Raw genomic sequence first — 18234 nt, forward strand, 5'->3', positions numbered from 1 at the left:
GCTGCAGCCTGCGCGTCTGTGGGTGACATATAAGGACCGGCACCACTACTTCGAGTCCCCGGAGGAGGCGTGGGCCTTTGTACAGGCGGAGAAGCTGGACTCGAACTAGGGTCTGGGGACACGCTATGGGCGTTGCTGTTTTTGCTGTTGCTGTTCTTCAATTTTGACACGTGTTTTTTTTATGCTGGTTTTCTTTTTGCTCTGTTTCCGGGTGGGTTTGTCTGTTGGGTATGGGTGTGGGGTAAGTGGGGAACGTTGGGGGCATGTGCTTTATATGTTCTCTTCGGTACGGGGCTGGGGGTTGGGGTGAAACTGGATTTTGAGGAGCTGCGTCAGAAGGGTGGGGTGTGGCAGCGTGAAAGCGAGGGCTTTCCTCTGGTTGTCCGCGCTGCGGGGCAGCGGGGGCGGAGCTGGAGGTGGGGGCGTGGCCTCTACTGGTTTTCTTTCCCGCGCTGAAGCGGGGCCAAGGAGGTGTGGCAAGAGGGGGATGACCCCATGCCGGGAGGAGATGGGTTTTGGCAGGAGCAGCCGGGTCAGCAGAAGTCAGCTGACTCACGGAAGTACCATGGAGGGTGCGTCGCGGCTAGGAGGGGTCCTAGCCTGGGGGGGTGGGGGGGATACCGGGTTGCTGCTGGAATGGCCAGGAATGAGCTGGTATGGGCCGGGGGGGTAGAGGAGAGGCGTTATCGCCATGGGGAACGGGTCAGGCGGGGCGAGCTGGCCTGGGGCGAGCAGTCGATAAGCTATGGCTAGCCGGCGGGGGAGAGGGGCAGGTTGCCCTCTGATCCGTCTGATTACCTGGAACGTGAGGGGGCTGAATGGGCCGGTTAAGAGAACTAGGGTAATTTCTCATCTGAAGGGGCTGAAGGCGGACGTGGCTATGCTCCAGGAGACCCACTTGAAGGTGGCGGACCAGGTTCGTCTGAGGAAGGGGTGGGTGGGGCAGGTTTTTCACTCAGGATTGGACGCGAAGAACCGGGGGGTGGCGATTCTGGTGGGGAAGAGGGTGGCGTTCGAGGCGGCTGAGGTGGTGTCGGACAAGGAGGGCAGATATATTATGGTGAAGGGTAGGCTGCAGGGAGAGAAGGTGGTGCTGGTTAATGTATATGCCCCGAATTGGGATGATGCCGGCTTCATGAGGCGCTTGTTGGGCCGCATTCCGGACCTAGAGGCAGGGGGCCTGATCATGGGGGGAGACTTTAACACAGTGCTGGATCCCCCACTGGACCGGTCCAGTTCAAGGACGGGTAGGAGACCGGCGGCGGCCAAAGTACTGAGGGGGTTTATGGACCAGATGGGAGGGGTGGATCCCTGGAGGTTTGGGAGGCCGAGAGCGCGGGAGTATTCCTTTTTCTCCCATGTCCATAGGGTCTATTCCCGAATAGATTTTTTCATCCTGAGCAGGGGATTGATCCCGAAGGTGCAGGATGCAGAGTATTCGGCCATAGCAATTTCAGACCATGCTCCGCACTGGGTTGATCTGGAGATGGGGGAGGCGCGGGACCACATCTGGCGCCTGGATGTGGGGCTGCTGGCTGATGAGGTGTGTAGGAGGGTCCGGGGAAGTATTGAGGGGTATCTTGATACCAACGACACGGGGGAGGTCCGGGTGGGGATGGTCTGGGAGGCTCTGAAAGCAGTGATCCGGGGGGAGCTGATCTCCATACGGACCCATAGGGAAAGGAGGGAGAGGAAGGAGAGGGAGAGACTGGTGGGGGAGCTCCTGGATGTGGACAGGAGATACGCGGAGGCACCGGAGGAGGGGTTGCTGGGGGAACGGCGTAGTTTGCAGGCCAAATTTGACTTGTTGACCACCAGAAAGGCAGAGACACAGTGGAGGAGGTCGCAGGGCGCGGTATATGAGTATGGGGAGAAGGCGAGCAGGATGTTGGCGCATCAGCTCCGCAGGCGGGATGCGGCTAGGGAAATTGGTGGAGTGACGGATAGGGGTGGGAATGTAATGCAGAAGGGGACAGAAGTAAATGGGGTCTTTAGGGACTTCTACGAGGAACTGTACCGGTCAGAACCTCCGATGGGGCGAGGGGGGATGGAGAGCTTCATGAACAGGCTATGCTTCCCAAGGGTTCAAGAGGAGCTGGTAGAGGGGCTGGGGGCGCCGATAGAGTTGGAGGAGCTAGTCAGGGGGATCGGGCAAATGCAGTCAGGTAAGGCGCCGGGGCCGGACGGGTTCCCGGTGGAATTTTATAAAAAGTATGCGGATCTGGTGGGCCCCCTGTTGGTGCGAGCCTTCAATGAGGCATGGGAGGGGGGGGCTTTGCCCCCGACGATGTCGCGGGCACTGATCTCTCTGATCCTGAAGCGGGATAAGGACCCCTTGCAGTGTGGATCATACAGGCCTATCTCGCTCCTCAATGTTGACGCTAAGTTGCTGGCGAAGATCCTGGCCACCAGGATAGAGGACTGTGTGCCAGGGGTGATACATGAGGATCAGACAGGATTTGTCAAGGGACGGCAGCTCAACACGAATGTGCGGAGACTACTAAATGTTATTATGATGCCGGCAGTGGAGGGGGAGGCTGAGATAGTGGTGGCGCTGGATGCGGAGAAAGCATTTGATAGAGTTGAGTGGGGGTACCTGTGGGAGGTGCTGGAGCGGTTCGGATTCGGGGAGGGATTCATCAAATGGGTGAGGCTGCTCTACGCGGCTCCGATGGCGAGTGTAGTTACCAATGGAAGGAGATCGGAGTACTTTAGGCTCTACCGTGGGACCAGGCAGGGGTGCCCCCTGTCCCCCTTGCTCTTTGCACTGGCGATTGAACCTTTGGCTATGGCGTTGAGGGAGTCAGGGAGATGGAGGGGTCTGGTGCGGGGTGGGGAGGAACATCGTGTATCGCTGTATGCGGACGACCTGCTGTTGTATGTGGCGGACCCAGAAGGGGGAATGCCGGGGGTGATGGAGCTGTTAGCGGAATTTGGGGGCTTCTCGGGCTATAAGTTAAATTTCGGCAAGAGTGAGGTATTTGTAGTACACCCGGGTGATCAGGAGGAGGGAATCGGGAGACTCCCATTTAAGAGGGCAGTGAAGAGTTTCAGATACCTGGGGGTGCAGGTGGCCAGGAGTTGGGGGACTCTCCATAAGCTTAATTTTACCAGGTTGGTGGAGCAGATGGAAGAGGAATTTAAAAGGTGGGACATGGTGCCGCTATCGTTGGCGGGTAGAGTGCAGTCCCTCAAAATGACGGTTCTCCCGAGGTTCTTGTTCCTTTTTCAGTGTTTGCCCATCTTTATCCCAAGGGCCTTTTTTAGAAGGGTGACTAGCAGCATCATGAGCTTTGTTTGGGCGCATGGGACCCCGAGGGTGAAGAGGGTCTTCTTGGAGCGGGGTAGAGATGGTGGGGGGCTGGCGTTACCCAATCTCTCGGGGTATTATTGGGCGGCCAATGTGTCGATGGTGCGCAAGTGGGTAATGGAGGGGGAGGGGGCAGCATGGAAATGGATGGAGAGGGTGTCCTGTGGCGATACAAGCCTGGGGGCCCTGGTAACGGCGCCGTGGCCGTTCCCTCCTACGAGGTATACCACGAGTCCGGTAGTGGCGGCTACCCTCAAGATTTGGGGGCAGTGGAGGCGACATAGGGGAGAAGTGGGGGGCTCGATGGAGGCTCCGTTAAGGGGGAACCATAGGTTCGTCCCGGGGAACATTGATGGGGGATTTCAGGGTTGGCACAGAGCGGGCATCAGACAGCTGAGGGACCTGTTTATTGATGGGAGGTTTGCGAGCCTGGGGGAGTTGGAGGAGAAATTTGGGCTCCCCCCGGGAAACATGTTCAGGTATCTGCAGGTAAAGGCATTTGCTAGACGGCAGGTGGAGGGATTCCCTTCGCTTCCCGCGAGGGGGGTGAGCGACAGGGTGCTTTCGGGGGTCTGGGTTGGAGAGGGGAAGATATCTGATATCTACAAGGTTATGCAGGAGGCGGAGGAGGCGTCAGTAGAGGAGCTGAAAACGAAGTGGGAGGGGGAACTGGGGGAACAGATCGAAGACGGGACATGGGCTGATTCCCTGGAGAGGGTTAATTCTTCCTCCTCGTGTGCGCGGCTTAGCCTCATCCAATTCAAGGTGCTGCACCGGGCCCACATGACTGGGACGAGGATGAGTAGGTTCTTTGGGGGTGAGGACAGGTGTGTCAGGTGCTCGGGGAGTCCAGCGAACCATGCCCATATGTTCTGGGCATGCCCGGCACTGGAGGAGTTCTGGAAGGGGGTGGCGAGGACGGTGTCGAGGGTGGTGGGATCCAGGGTCAAGCCAGGATGGGGACTCGCGATTTTTGGGGTTGGGGTGGAGCCGGGAGTGCACGAGGCGAAAGAGGCCGGTGTGCTGGCCTTTGCATCCCTAGTAGCCCGGCGAAGGATCTTGCTACAATGGAAGGATGCGAGGCCCCCAAGCGTGGAGACCTGGATCAATGACATGGCGGGTTTCATTAAGCTAGAGAAGGTCAAATTCGCCCTGAGAGGGTTGGTACAAGGGTTCTTTAGGCGGTGGCAGCCTTTTCTCGACTTTCTGGCTCAACGATAGGGTACGGGGGACAGCAGCAGCAGCAACCCGGGGAGGGAAAAGGGGGGGGGCCGACAATGACTATGTTTGTTTATTTAATTTTAATATTTTTAAAGTTCTTTTGTTGTTCATTAGGGTTGGGGGGGTGGGGGGATGTGATCCATGCGCCGATACGGTCTGGGGGTGTCACAGTTATTATGGGTTATTTTGTTGCATTTCATTGTTTGTCGTTATGTTTTATATTTTCTGTAAAAAAATTCCAATAAAAATTATATTTAAAAAAAAAAAAAAAAATGAAACTGGAGCTAGCAAGCTCCAAGGTTTTGGCCGATATGCCTGTCGGCTGGACTTCAGACATTTCAGCTGATAAGGTGTCTTGCAAATTCTCAAAGGTATCGGCGGACAAATTGAGTGTGTGTCCGCAGAGCTACTGTTGCTGGAAAAAGACAAACAAAACACAAACAGACAAACATGCAACAAACATACTGCAGGTTCCATCAGAAAAGGACACCGTTTATCTCTCAAGCGGTTCCTCTTTTTACATCATCTGGACACCTCGATCATCATCTTCTGCGAACAGGGTCACAAAGGGGTTGCCGTGTTGGGAGTTAGATTTAAAGTCATCCTCTTCTCCCGGATCCCATACCCTTGTATGGATCAGGTGTGCTATGGTTGCATTGTGTGAACGGGGGTCCATCTCGTCGTTCCGGACGAGCCTGGATGAATTGACGCGGTGCCAATGAGTTGTGTCAAAAATTGAATGCGCGAAAGTGGGGTCGTTATTGTGGGGCGGGGGTTCTGGGTCTGGGGCCTTTATGTATGTGATCTCAAAAGGATCACTGGAGTCGGGTTCGTAGTCGCAGTGTGTGGGGTCTGTTGTATCGGGGCAGTAGAGAGGCGTGCTGTGGCTGTCGTCAGAGTCACAGTCGCTGTCTCTGCTGTGGCAGCTTGTGGGCATGTAGAGGCGGGGTCGAAAGTCAATGGGCGGAGTTGAGGTTGAGTCCGATGAGGTGCTGGTCTGTGCAGGGGAGGGTGGAAATGCATCTCTTGTGGCCGGGGCGTGGTGTTCTGCTGCGTCTAACAGGACATGGTGTGAGTGGTTGGACTGTGTTCCATATGCCTTTAACTGGTTGATATGGAACCAGGCAGTCTTCCCATTGGGGTACTTTATTTTGTAAACTGAAGGGCTGACTTTGTCCGCAATTGAGTACGGACCTGAATACTTTGGGGCCAGAAATGTGCTGGGATTATAAACAGACAACATCACTTGCTGTCCAACCTGAAACTCTGTGGAATGTACTGTCCGGTCGAAACAAGCCTTGCTCTGTTTCTTTTTCTTTCCCAATTTCACTGCGGCTGTTAACTGAGCCGATCTTAAATTTTCCACTAATTGTTTGACTGCACGTCCTCCCCGTGTGTGCGTGGGTTTCCTCCAGGTGCTCCGGTTTCCTCCCACAGTCCAAAGATGTGCGGGTTAGGTGGATTGGCCATGCTAAATTGCCCGTAGTGTCCTAAAAAGTAAGGTTAAGGGGGGGGGGGGGGGGGGGGGGTTGTTGGGTTACGGGTATAGGGTGGATACGTGGGTTTGAGTAGGGTGATCATTGCTCGGTACAACATCGAGGGCCAAAGGGCCTGTTCTGTGCTGTACTGTTCTATGTTCTATGTTCTATGCTGTCTCGTGTGTGAGGGCCGTCACTTCTGGGCTGGTCATGTCAAGTCCTAAAAGGAATTCAGAACCTTTCATGGGGCGTCCGGTCATGAGTGTGTGTGGGGTGAAACCTGTTGAAGCTGAAACAGTATTCCTTAAAAACATAAGTGCGAATGGGAGCACCGAATCCCAAGTCGTATTATTTTCCTGGACCATCTTTCTAAGGGTCGATTTTAGAGTCCGATTCATGCGTTCCACTATACCGCTGGACTGGGGGTGGTACGCAATGTGGAAATTTTGTTTAATGCCAAATATGGTCAGGACGTTCTTCATGACCCGTCCTGTGAAATGAGATCCCTGGTCCGACTCAATACATCTGGGGAGTCCCCATCTAGTAAAGATGTGGTGGGTCAGGATCTTTGCGGTTGTTTTGGCTGTGTTAGTTCGAGATGGGAAAGCCTCCACCCATTTGGTGAATGTATCAATTACCACCAAAACGTATTTATAGCCATTCCTGCATGGGGGCAATGGACCTATAAAATTGATCTGGAGGTTAGTCCAGGGGCCATTAACGGGGTGAGTGTGACCAAGCTGAGCCTTCTTATAATACCTCTCCGGGTTATTCTGTGCACAAATTAAACAATTCTCGATGTAATGCGTTACATCTTCTCTCAAATTTGGCCACCAACAGAGCTGTCTCAGGTGGGCTGTGGTGGGGTCTATCCCTTGATGTCCATGACTGTCATGGAATAGGCAAATCATTTGATTCCTGTCCTTCTCAGGAACCACATACAGTTTATCTTTCAGCACCACACCATCATGTGTGGTCAGAGCGTGTTTAAACTTGTCATATGGGGCCGAAAACTTTCCTCTCAAAATCTCTGAGATTGCTGTCCTGTTTTTGGGCCTGTACTAGATCCTCAATGTTTGTCTGTGAGACCTGAACTGAACTCACAGGGGTGCTAGCGGGGGGTGTCCAAAAATGTCCGTGCCTGGAACCTGCTTTTGCCAGTGCGTCGGCTTTCACATTTCCAGGGGGGGAGATGACCGATGATGGCTTCTCACTTTAATTATTCCGTAAATCCTATCTTTTGCCTTTTCTAGGATATGGCGGAGCAATGGGGCTGATGGAAGGGGCTTTCCATCTGCGGAAACAAAACCTCTTGTCTTCCACAGGGGTAGAAAATCTGTCAAACTGTTGCAGACATATAGACTATCAGAATATATATCTGCTGGGCTGGGGAACGAATCTGGGTGGTCCACTATGTAAGCTATGGCCGCGAGCTCTGCTGCCTGTGCGCCTAAGTGACCGGGTAACTTTAAAGCTATCTCTTCTAATGTGCGTCCTCTACATAGATGCCACATGCTGTTATGCGCTCACCATTTAGAACAGTGGATGAACCATCCACATAAATTCTCAGGGGTGCACCCGTGTCTGTGTGCTGGGGGTTTTGAGTTGAACCTCCTATCTTCCTGGGGGGCGTCTTTGCAATGAAGGGTCCTGTGTTGTGGAGGGGGGCTACTATATTGCAATCATGGGGTTGTCCTGGGTATTGGAGGTTGTCTGCTAAAAAGGTGTGTGTCTTAGTCCATTTAACTGTGATGTCCCGTCCCTGTAAAAGAAGGGTCCACCTAGCTGCCCTAATTTGGCTAACTGAACCGTCGTTCAGTCGTCTGTCCAACAGAAGCTGTGTGGGGGTATGTTCGGTCAGAATCGTTATGGGGTTGAGTCCGGTAATGTACGAAAAGTACTGTACTGCCCAGAATACTGCAAGTAGGTACCTTTTGCAGGCTGAAAATCCTTGCTCAACTGGGTCTAAAAGTCTAGAGGCATAAGCCACTGCTCGTAGCTGCTCGTGCCGTTCCTGAAGGAGCACGGCCGAGAGGGTCAGATCTGTGCTTGCTACCCCAATTGCATAGGGGGAAAGCGGGTCTGGAACTTGGAGTGCCGGGGCTGCGCTAAGGGCTTTCTTTAAATCATCCACAGCCTCTGTATGCTGCGGAAGCCATTCCCAGGGGGCTCCTTTCTTTAGGAGGTCTGAAAGGGGGGCTGCCTTTGTCACAAAACCGTCAATATGGTTCCGATAGTACCCAACCAGTCCTAAAAATGACCAGAGGGCTGCAACATTTTGGGGAAGGGGCAATTTGACGATCGAGTCAATTCTTTTGTACTCTATCTCGCGTTTGCCGTGCGTGATGACTGTACCCAAATACATCACTTTACTCTCCAATATTTGGGCCTTTCTGGGGTTCACTTTACATCCAATTGTTTGCAGAAGTTCCAGGGGTTCAGACAGAAGCGTGATGTGCTCTGCCTTGGTGTCTGTCTGCAGTAATAGGTCATCCACATACTGTACCAGACATTCGGGGCGGGAGAATTTAGCTAGTCCATTTGCCAGCTGTCGGTGGAAAATGGAGGGGGAGTTGTGGAATCCTTGAGGAAGGCATGTCGACGTGTACTGCTGACGTTTAAAAGTGAATGCGAATTTGTACTGGCACGCCTTCGCCAATGGGATTGACCAGAAGCCGTTGCTAATGTCCAAAACTGTAAAGAATCGTGAATTGAGTCCCTGCTTGAGCATGGTCTCGGGGCTTGTCGCTACCATGGGGGCCACTGCGGGGGTGACTTTATTGAGTTCCCGATAATCAATGGTCAAGCGCCATGATCCGTCGGGCTTCCTCACTGGCCAAATTTGGGCATTATTAGTCAAGGCTACTGTCCTAAGTACGCCCTGCTCTAACAAGCTCTCTATTACTGTCACGATTTCTCCCTATGCTTCCTGGGGAAATCTGTATTGTCGTTGTGGTCTAGGGTCAGGTCCTGTAATTTGAACGGATCCAGTCATTCTGCCGCAGTCGTGCCTGTGACTGGCAAATGCTGATCTGTTACTCTTTAAAACTGCCCTAACCTGTTTGTCTGTGGAGAGCGTGGTCTGATCAAAGCAATAATCTCCTACTGCGCTAATCCTGTTTTCATACTCGCCTACCGTGAGCGTTGCGGGGTCTCTTTCAGACCTTGCCATTCGCCAGACACACTGATTGACTGGGTCAAACGACAGGCTGTGTGCATTCATGAAATCAATTCCGAGTATGTGTTCTGCTGTGTGGGGCAGATTTACTAAAACAACGGGGTGTCTGGTGGAGATATTCCCTAGCTGGATGGGTACAGGGGCTGTAATGTGTCCCTGCTGTGAGTGGCCTGTAAAGCCGCTGAGTGTTATTGTGGCTGTAATGGGCCACGTGTCTGCCTGTGGTGTACTGGAGGAATTAATGGTCGTGTCCCAGAGTAATTCAATGGGCTGTCCCTGAATTTATGCTGTGACTACCGGTCGTCCGGATCTGTCCCAGAGGGAGTCACAGACCCAAGTGGGGGAGCCCGAACACCGTCATTCCGTTCCGTCCACATTCGTCTGTCCTGACTGCGTCCCTATACTGTGAATGGGCTTCGCTCTGTTCCTGTTCAGAGTGCCTGTCTGTTGGCTTCTCTATGATTTCTGTGGTGCATTGCATTGTCCAGCAAAATGCCCTAACTGTCCGCAGTTAAAACATTCCTGTGACTTCTGTGGGGGGGGCTGTTCTGTCCCTCATTTACCCATGCGGGGTTTTGCTGCACTCTTACTGCTTGAATGTCTACCTCGTTTTGCGCCTCCTCTGGCTTCTTAAATGCTATCTTATCATGAATAGGTTGCTCCCAAGCGCGGGACAATCTTTTCAAGACCCATTTTCATTATGGGCCTCTTCTGAGGGGTCGTAATTTGCACACGCTTTCTGCCCTGCATCTGTGGTGTGGGAGATAAGAGTGTGGGTCCATGTAGCCATGTTATCTTGGGTCAAATTTGCACGGTCTAATTCACCGAAAACTGCAGTGAAGTAAATCCACAGCCTTCCTGCAAATGCTGTGGGGTGCTCGGTCTTTTTCTGCCTACATCTGTTTAGGCCTTCAATTGGGTCTCCTCTGTTATACCCTATCGCATCCAAAATAGCTGTATGCATTTCTTCGAGGGTGCCTCCTCCAACGTTCTGTGGGTCGGGGAGGGCTGCTACTACTGAAGAGTCTAAACTCAAAACGGTGAGCTTAACCTGCTCTCGCTCATCAAGGCCGTACATGGTCGCCTGCTGTTTAACTTTTGCAAAGAATTGCTGGGGGTCTGAAGTGGGGAGGAACGGGGTGATTTTCTCACACGCTTCCCTTAGTTGAGTCACGGTTAAGGGGGTGGTGTAAGTGATCTCGGGTGCGCCGTCTGCGGTTGCTTTTCTTTGGGTGGTGACTGGGTTCATTGGTGCGGGTGCTATCTGATCTGTGGCTGGTTGGGGCGCTTTCCTTTTCTGCTGCGTTTCTAGTGCACATGTTCCCTGAACATATTGCTGCGCGGTTTCACTCAACTCCTGCCAATCTGGTGCATTCTCGTCCTCTAGTTGCGTTCCAAAAGTATCTTGGAAGCCATTCTGCACAGAAAGCAGAGATTGCAGCTCCGCAATCTGCTTCCGATGTTTTGCGTGGTCTAAGGAGCTTTGTCTTTGATCAGTGGTGGCAGCATGGAGTGCTCTTAAAGCTGCCTTCAGGTCGCTGCATTGCTTCTTCAGTGCCTCTACCTGCTTCTCTGATTCCTGTCTTATCAAGACTGCATGCTGCACATCCTGATAGGCTTTTTCATATTGTACTTGAGAGATGCTCAGATGGGCTAGACAAGACTGGTGTGCCCTCTTGGCATCATCCACCTCTCTATCCTTATCTGCCAACTTCTTTCTTAACTCTAGATTTTCCCTTTCTATATCACTGACATCCACCTTACTCATGCAATGCCTTTCCTCTAATTCTGCTCGGAGCGTCCTGACGACCTCCTCTGTGCCTCGCAATTGTGCCAAGCAGGACACAATTGCCATCTGCTTACGTGCTTTACCTAGATTCCTTTTGTGAATTGCGCTCAGGTCCTCCCACCAAGTATGTCCTATACTGTTTCCTCATTCGAACAGAATTCGCTCCAAAGGGGCCATCCTTTCCCTTTGAGGCACTTCCTGATCTCTTGTTCCCAAACGGGTCACTGACCTACTCTGCTGGTCGCTGCGACCACAAACTCTTGGGGGTGCATGAGGCGTTCCATTGCCTGCATGGCCATCTCTTTCTCAATGCTCTCGCTTAAATTTAGAACAAGGGATGCTAAGGCGGTGTTATACAATAAGGGTACGGCTTTCGCTATTTTCCGAAGTATAAACTCCCGACAGTTTGTCGCAACAAAAATCTCTCGGCTTTACCTTATAACCCTGTTAGTTACGCATGCAAAAACACACTTCCGAATTATGAGGATTGATGTGAACTACTTGAACACTTGTGGTTTTTTTCCTTTTCCCAATTGGATTTCTGATTCAAATTGCTGGGTTCTCTCAGAGTGGGGGGGCCACTTCTAGTCGAGTCCCACCAGAGTCGCCACTAAATGTTGCTTGTTCTGGGTGAGTGTGCTTTACCCTCAGTTGGCTCTGTTTTATTCCTAAACTCTAGAGTCGCCAGGTATCTTTATGATACCGCCACGAGGTTCAAGTTCAAGTTCAGATCAATGACTCAATACACCAGTTAGTAAGTTCAAACAAGACACGTTTATTATTACACAGTTATTTGCTACTCATGCATATAATACTAAGACTAAACTGTTCCTACCACTACTAGGCCAATACTTATCTGGAATAAGGGAACTGCCGGATCAGGGAACAATGGCCTCTTGCTTTGTCCTGGATCCCCAGGCTTCCTGTTGGTGTGGACTAAAGGGGTCAGGAGTGTCTACTCTTGTAGCGTGCGTTGTATGACACTTACTTGTCGGTGTAGCAATTGGCCAGGCCTCTCCTTCTCACGTTCAAGTTCTTAGAGAGCTGCTGCAAAGGTGTTCTGCTGGGAGGGCCAGCTTAGAGATGGAATTCGTCTTGGGACCTAACTTTTATAGGTCCCAGGGGCTTCGTTCCCTTTGAGCGGACACCTAACTCACTGGTAATCGATTGGGTCTCATCCCAATCGATTGATACAAATCCCCCAATACTGAGGCTGTTCCTCGATCACGGGGCAGATCTTTCTAACTTGTTTGTGTCCTTTTGTTTCAGGCTCCGTTGGCGCCGGGAAGTCTGACCTGCTATAGAATGTTTCTATTGCAGCTAATTGTTGTGTCCATTGTGCCCGGGAATCACCGGGAATCGCTCAATTAGTATGCAAACTTGCTAGTTTCTATGCTGTCTGGTTTCTTCACAGACAGAATACACAGAGAGGTTCTGCAACCTGCTTGCCTTTCTGACATTTTCCAATTTTCCCTGCATGTGTTTCAATTTTCCATTTTATGTCGAGAAGTGGCCAGCTTCGGTGGCTACAGTGGGGAAGAGCATAACCAAATGCCATCAATATAAGATAATCACCAAAAAATCCAATAGGAAATTCAAAAGAAACTTCTGGACATAGAACATAACATTTATAATGCAGAAGGAGGATATTTGGCCCATCGTGTCTGCACCGACTCTTGGAAAGACCACCCCACTTAAGCCCACACTCTCACCCTATCCCCACAACCCTGTAACCCTCCTAACCATTTTGGACACCAAGAACATTTTAGCATAGCCAATCCACCTAACCTGCACGGACTGTCGGAGGAAACTGGAGCACCCAGAGGAAACTCACGCAGACGCAGGAAGAACATGCAGACTCCACACAGACAGTGACCCAAGCAGGGAATCGAACCTGGGATCCTGGAACTGTGAAACGACAGTGCTAACCACTGTGCTATCGTGCTGCCCCAAAGAGTAGTGAGAACGTAGAACCCATGACCACAGGAAGTATTTGGAATGAAAGGTGTAGATACATTTAAGGGGAAATTAGATTAGCATCTGAGAGATAATGGAATAGAAGATTAAACTGGCAAAAAAGGAAGGCTGGGAAAAGGCTTGAGTCAAGCAGAAATGTTGGTATGGATTTATTGGGCTGAATATTCAATGTCATTGTTGTATTGTGGGTTCTGAGCGAAGTTGTTAACCTCTGGGATAATCTTTGTTCCTTTATTTGGTTATATTTATTAGCAAACTGCTTTGATCAAATATCAATTCAATTATTGACAAAATTGGACTCCTGTGATGTAGATATTATTTTATTACATGATACAGTAAAATATCAGAATGTTAGTTATCAGTGTAGCCCTGTCCCTCTGCACTTGCTAAACACGAGCAGAAATGTTATTTACTCGAATACAATTTAAACAAGGTGTTTCATATACAAAATCAAAGACTCAATTTTAATTTACAAAGTTGACAAATTTTAGCAACATAATGATATAAAAAGGTTTATACATGACACTGACTTATTCATGGCCACATGATTGATCCGCCAGCCAGCAACTACAGGAAAAACATTTAAGTCGAGGGATGTGATTCCATGTTGATTTCCACTTTCTGATCAGTCTTCAATGAGTTGAGACAGTCTCTGCACCCAATAGTCTTTGTCCTCAACAATAATTGTACACAATTGCAGCCAAGACTGCTCCGAGCAGGGGCCCTACCCAGAAAATCTGCAACAACAAATGCAATTTAAACTCCAAAGCTGCAGTTTGAGCCCTGAGACAGTAGATGGTCAAAGATAAAATGAAACATCTCTATTTACCTGTATTCAGAGCTGTAGCTATTTTATTATTCAGAAGGCGTCTATCATCACTATCAAGTCTCATAGGGATAATTTTAAACTAACCCACCAATGAGAAACTGAAGAAATCGAGGACAGTGTTGTCTTGCTTTTAGTCCAGTGGAAACAAAATAGTTACTTCAATGGGAACTAATGTGTTAACAAACTGTATGCAATCTGTTAGTGTCAGAACTGAAGTAAAGGTTTAAATATTATTTTATTTTCTTTTGTTTTAATAAAGTTTGTTTATAAAATAACCAAGTCCTATTTTATCTATTATCACTTATGGAAAAAATCAACCTTGCTCCTTCACCCCCTCACACCCTTAGTCTTCACCCCCTCACACCCTTAGTCTTACCCCCTCACACCCTTAGTCTTACCCCTCACCCCGTCACCCTCACTCCATCACCCCTCACCCTCACTCCCCACACTCACACCCTCTCCCACAACACCTCGGCCTCAACACCTCATTAACAATCCTTCACCCTTGACCCCTTAAAAAGTTATGGCATCTGATCCATAACCTCTGTTGAGAGCTGACCAGGTGTCTGCAAATAATCATTCCAAAAATGACCAGGAACCTCCAAGTCCTCAATGGCTCTTCTGCAGACAGTTGAACCTTATGAACAGTTTAAACCCCACCTCACCCTCATTCCTCACAATCACACCCTCATCATCACCCCCTCCATACACCCGCACTCCTTCACCCCCTCGCCCTCACTCCTTCACCCCCTCGCCCTCACTCCTTCACCCCCTCGCCCTCACTCCTTCACCCCCTCGCCCTCACTCCTTCACCCCCTCGCCCTCACTCCTTCACCCCCTCGCCCTCACTCCTTCGCCCTCACTCCTTCGCCCCCTCGCCCTCACTCCTTCGCCCCCTCGCCCTCACTCCTGCGCCCCCTCGCCCTCACTCCTTCGCCCCCTCGCCCTCACTCCTTCGCCCCCTCGCCCTCACTCCTTCGCCCCCTCGCCCTCACTCCTTCGCCCCCTCGCCCTCACTCCTTCGCCCCCTCGCCCTCACTCCTGCGCCCCCCTCGCCCTCACTCCTGCGCCCCCTCGCCCTCACTCCTGCGCCCCCTCGCCCTCACTCCTGCGCCCCCTCGCCCTCACTCCTGCGCCCCCTCGCCCTCACTCCTGCGCCCCCTCGCCCTCACTCCTGCGCCCCCTCGCCCTCACTCCTGCGCCCCCTCGCCCTCACTCCTGCGCCCCCCTCGCCCTCACTCCTGCGCCCCCTCGCCCTCACTCCTGCGCCCCCTCGCCCTCACTCCTGCGCCCCCTCGCCCTCACTCCTGCGCCCCCCTCGCCCTCACTCCTGCGCCCCCTCGCCCTCACTCCTGCTCCCCCTCGCCCTCACTCCTGCGCCCCCTCGCCCTCACTCCTGCGCCCCCTCGCCCTCACTCCTGCGCCCCCTCGCCCTCACTCCTGCGCCCCCCTCGCCCTCACTCCTGCGCCCCCTCGCCCTCACTCCTGCGCCCCCCTCGCCCTCACTCCTGCGCCCCCTCGCCCTCACTCCTGCGCCCCCTCGCCCTCCCTCCTGCGCCCCCTCGCCCTCACTCCTGCGCCCCCTCGCCCTCACTCCTGCGCCCCCTCGCCCTCACTCCGCCCCCTCGCCCTCACTCCGCCCCCTCGCCCTCACTCCGCCCCCTCGCCCCTCACTCCGCCCCCTCGCCCTCACTCCGCCCCCTCGCCCTCACTCCGCCCCCTCTCCCTCACTCCGCCCCTCGCTCTCCCTCACTCCGCCCCTCGCCCTCACTCCGCCCCCTCGCCCTCACTCCGCCCCCTCGCCCTCACTCCGCCCCCTCGCCCTCACTCCGCCCCCTCGCCCTCACTCCGCCCCCTCGCCCTCACTCCGCCCCCTCGCCCTCACTCCGCCCCCACTCCGCCCTCACTCCGCCCCCCTCGCCCTCACTCCGCCCCCTCGCCCTCACTCCGCCCCCTCGCCCTCACTCCGCCCCCTCGCCCTCACTCCGCCCCCTCGCCCTCACTCCGCCCCCTCGCCCTCACTCCTGCGCATCCTCGCCCTCACTCCTGCGCACCCTCGCCCTCACTCCTGCGCATCCTCGCCCTCACTCCTGCGCCCCCTCGCCCTCACTCCTGCGCATCCTCGCCCTCACTCCTGCGCCCCCTCGCCCTCACTCCTGCGCCCCCTCGCCCTCACTCCTGCGCCCCCTCGCCCTCACTCCTGCGCCCCCCTCGCCCTCACTCCTGCGCCCCCTCGCCCTCACTCCTGCGCCCCCTCGCCCTCACTCCTGCGCCCCCTCGCCCTCACTCCTGCGCCCCCTCGCCCTCACTCCTGCGCCCCCTCGCCCTCACTCCTGCGCCCCCTCGCCCTCACTCCTGCGCCCCCTCGCCCTCACTCCTGCTCGCCCTCGCCCTCACTCCTTCGCCCCCTCGCCCTCACTCCTTCGCCCCCTCGCCCTCACTCCTTCGCCCCCTCGCCCTCACTCCTGCACCCCCTCGCCCTCACTCCTGCACCCCCTCGCCCTCACTCCTGCACCCCCTCGCCCTCACTCCTGCACCCCCTCGCCCTGACTCCTGCACCCCCTCGCCCTCGGCCCCTCGACCGTCGACACCCTGACCTTGACCCTTCACCCTCGACCCTCGACCCCCTAACCTCGACACTTCATCCTTGACCCTCGACCCCCTAACCTCGGCACTTCACCCTCGACCCCCTAACCTCGGCACTTCACCCTCGACCCCCTAACCTCGACTCTTCACCCTCGACCCCTAACCTCGACACTTCACCCTCGACCCCTAACCTCGACACTTCACCCTTGACCCTCGACCCCCTAACCTCGACACTTCACCCTCGACCCTCGACCCTCGACCCCCTAACCTCGACACTTCATCCTTGACCCTCGACCCCCTAACCTCGGCACTTCACCCTCGACCCCCTAACCTCGGCACTTCACCCTCGACCCCCTAACCTCGACTCTTCACCCTCGACCCCTAACCTCGACACTTCACCCTCGACCCCTAACCTCGACACTTCACCCTCGACCCCCTAACCTCGACACTTCACCCTCGACCTCTAACCTCGATACTTCACCCTCGACCCCCTAACCTCGACACTTCACCCTCGACCCCCTAACCTCGACACTTCACCCTCGACCCCCTAACCTCGACACTTCACCCTCGACCCCCTAACCTCGACACTTCACCCTCGACCCCCTAACCTCGACACTTCACCCTCGACCCTTGACCCCCTAACATAGAACAGTACAGCACAGAACAGGCCCTTCGGCCCTCGATGTTGTGCCGAGCAATGATCACCCTACTCAAACCCACGTATCCCAACAACCCCCCCCCCCCAACCTTACTTTTTAGGACACTACGGGCAATTTAGCATGGTCAATCCACCTAACCCGCACATCTTTGGACTGTGGGAGGAAACCGGAGCACCCGGAGGAAACCCACGCACACACTGGGAGTACGTGCAGACTCCGCACAGACAGTGACCCAGCCGGGAGCGAACCTGGGACCCTGGAGCTGTGAAGCATTTATGCTAACCACCATGCTACCGTGCTGCCCATAGCACCTCGACACTTCACCCTCGACCCCCTAACCTCGACACTTCACCCTCGACCCCCTAACCTCGACACTTCACCCTCGACCCCCTAACCTCGACACTTCACCCTCGACCCCCTAACCTCGACACTTCACCCTCGACCCCCTAACCTCGACACTTCACCCTCGACCCCCTAACCTCGACACTTCACCCTCGACCCCCTAACCTCGACACTTCACCCTCGTCCCCCTAACCTCGACCCCCTAACCCCGACACTTCACCCTCGTCCCCCTAACCTCGACCCCCTAACCCCGACACTTCACCCTCGTCCCCCTAACCTCGACCCCCTAACCCCGACACTTCACCCTCGCCCCTCGAACCCCTCACTTCGACACTTCACCCTCGGCCCCCTAACCCCGATACTTCACCCTCGACCCCCCAACCTCGATACTTCACCCTCGACCCCCCAACCTCGATACTTCACCCTCAACCCCCCAACCTCGATACTTCACCCTCAATCGCTCACCAAGACTGCCTCAACTTCTTACCTCTTCAACCCTGCTGTCAACCCCTCACCATCACCACCACACCCTGATCCCATCATACCTTCATCCTCGACCTCCCAATCCCTCACGCTCAACCTTTTATCCTCAACCACTCACCCTCCCCACTGGTTTCTTCTAATTCATCTATGTTTCAACTTAAATCTATGCCCCTGGTAATCGGCCCCTCTGCTGTGCAAAACAAGTTTCCTGTCTACCTAGTTTAGACTCCTCATAATTTTGTATACCCAATTAGGTCACACCTTAACCTCCACTGTTCTAAGGAAAACCCCAGTCTATCCTCACAGCTACAATTTTAAATCCCCAGCAACATTCTTTTAAGTTTCCTCTGCACCCTCTCCAGGGCAATTATGTCCTTCCTGA

At 53.7% G+C, this 18234-nt stretch overlaps 1 protein-coding gene across 1 annotated transcript in view; it reads right to left on the bottom strand.

Moving 5' to 3' along the window:
• Positions 1-13318: 13318 nt before the first annotated feature.
• Positions 13319-18234, bottom strand: part of LOC119954365 (aquaporin-5-like) — a 67008-nt gene continuing 62092 nt past the window's right edge. Inside the window, exon 4 of the mRNA XM_038779551.1 lies at positions 13319-13690. Coding sequence (XP_038635479.1) covers positions 13628-13690 — 63 coding nt within the window. The 3' untranslated portion in view covers positions 13319-13627. The remainder of the gene's footprint in view (positions 13691-18234) is intronic.

Source organism: Scyliorhinus canicula, chromosome 19 (assembly GCF_902713615.1).
Source record: "Scyliorhinus canicula chromosome 19, sScyCan1.1, whole genome shotgun sequence".
Lineage (NCBI taxonomy): Eukaryota > Metazoa > Chordata > Chondrichthyes > Carcharhiniformes > Scyliorhinidae > Scyliorhinus > Scyliorhinus canicula.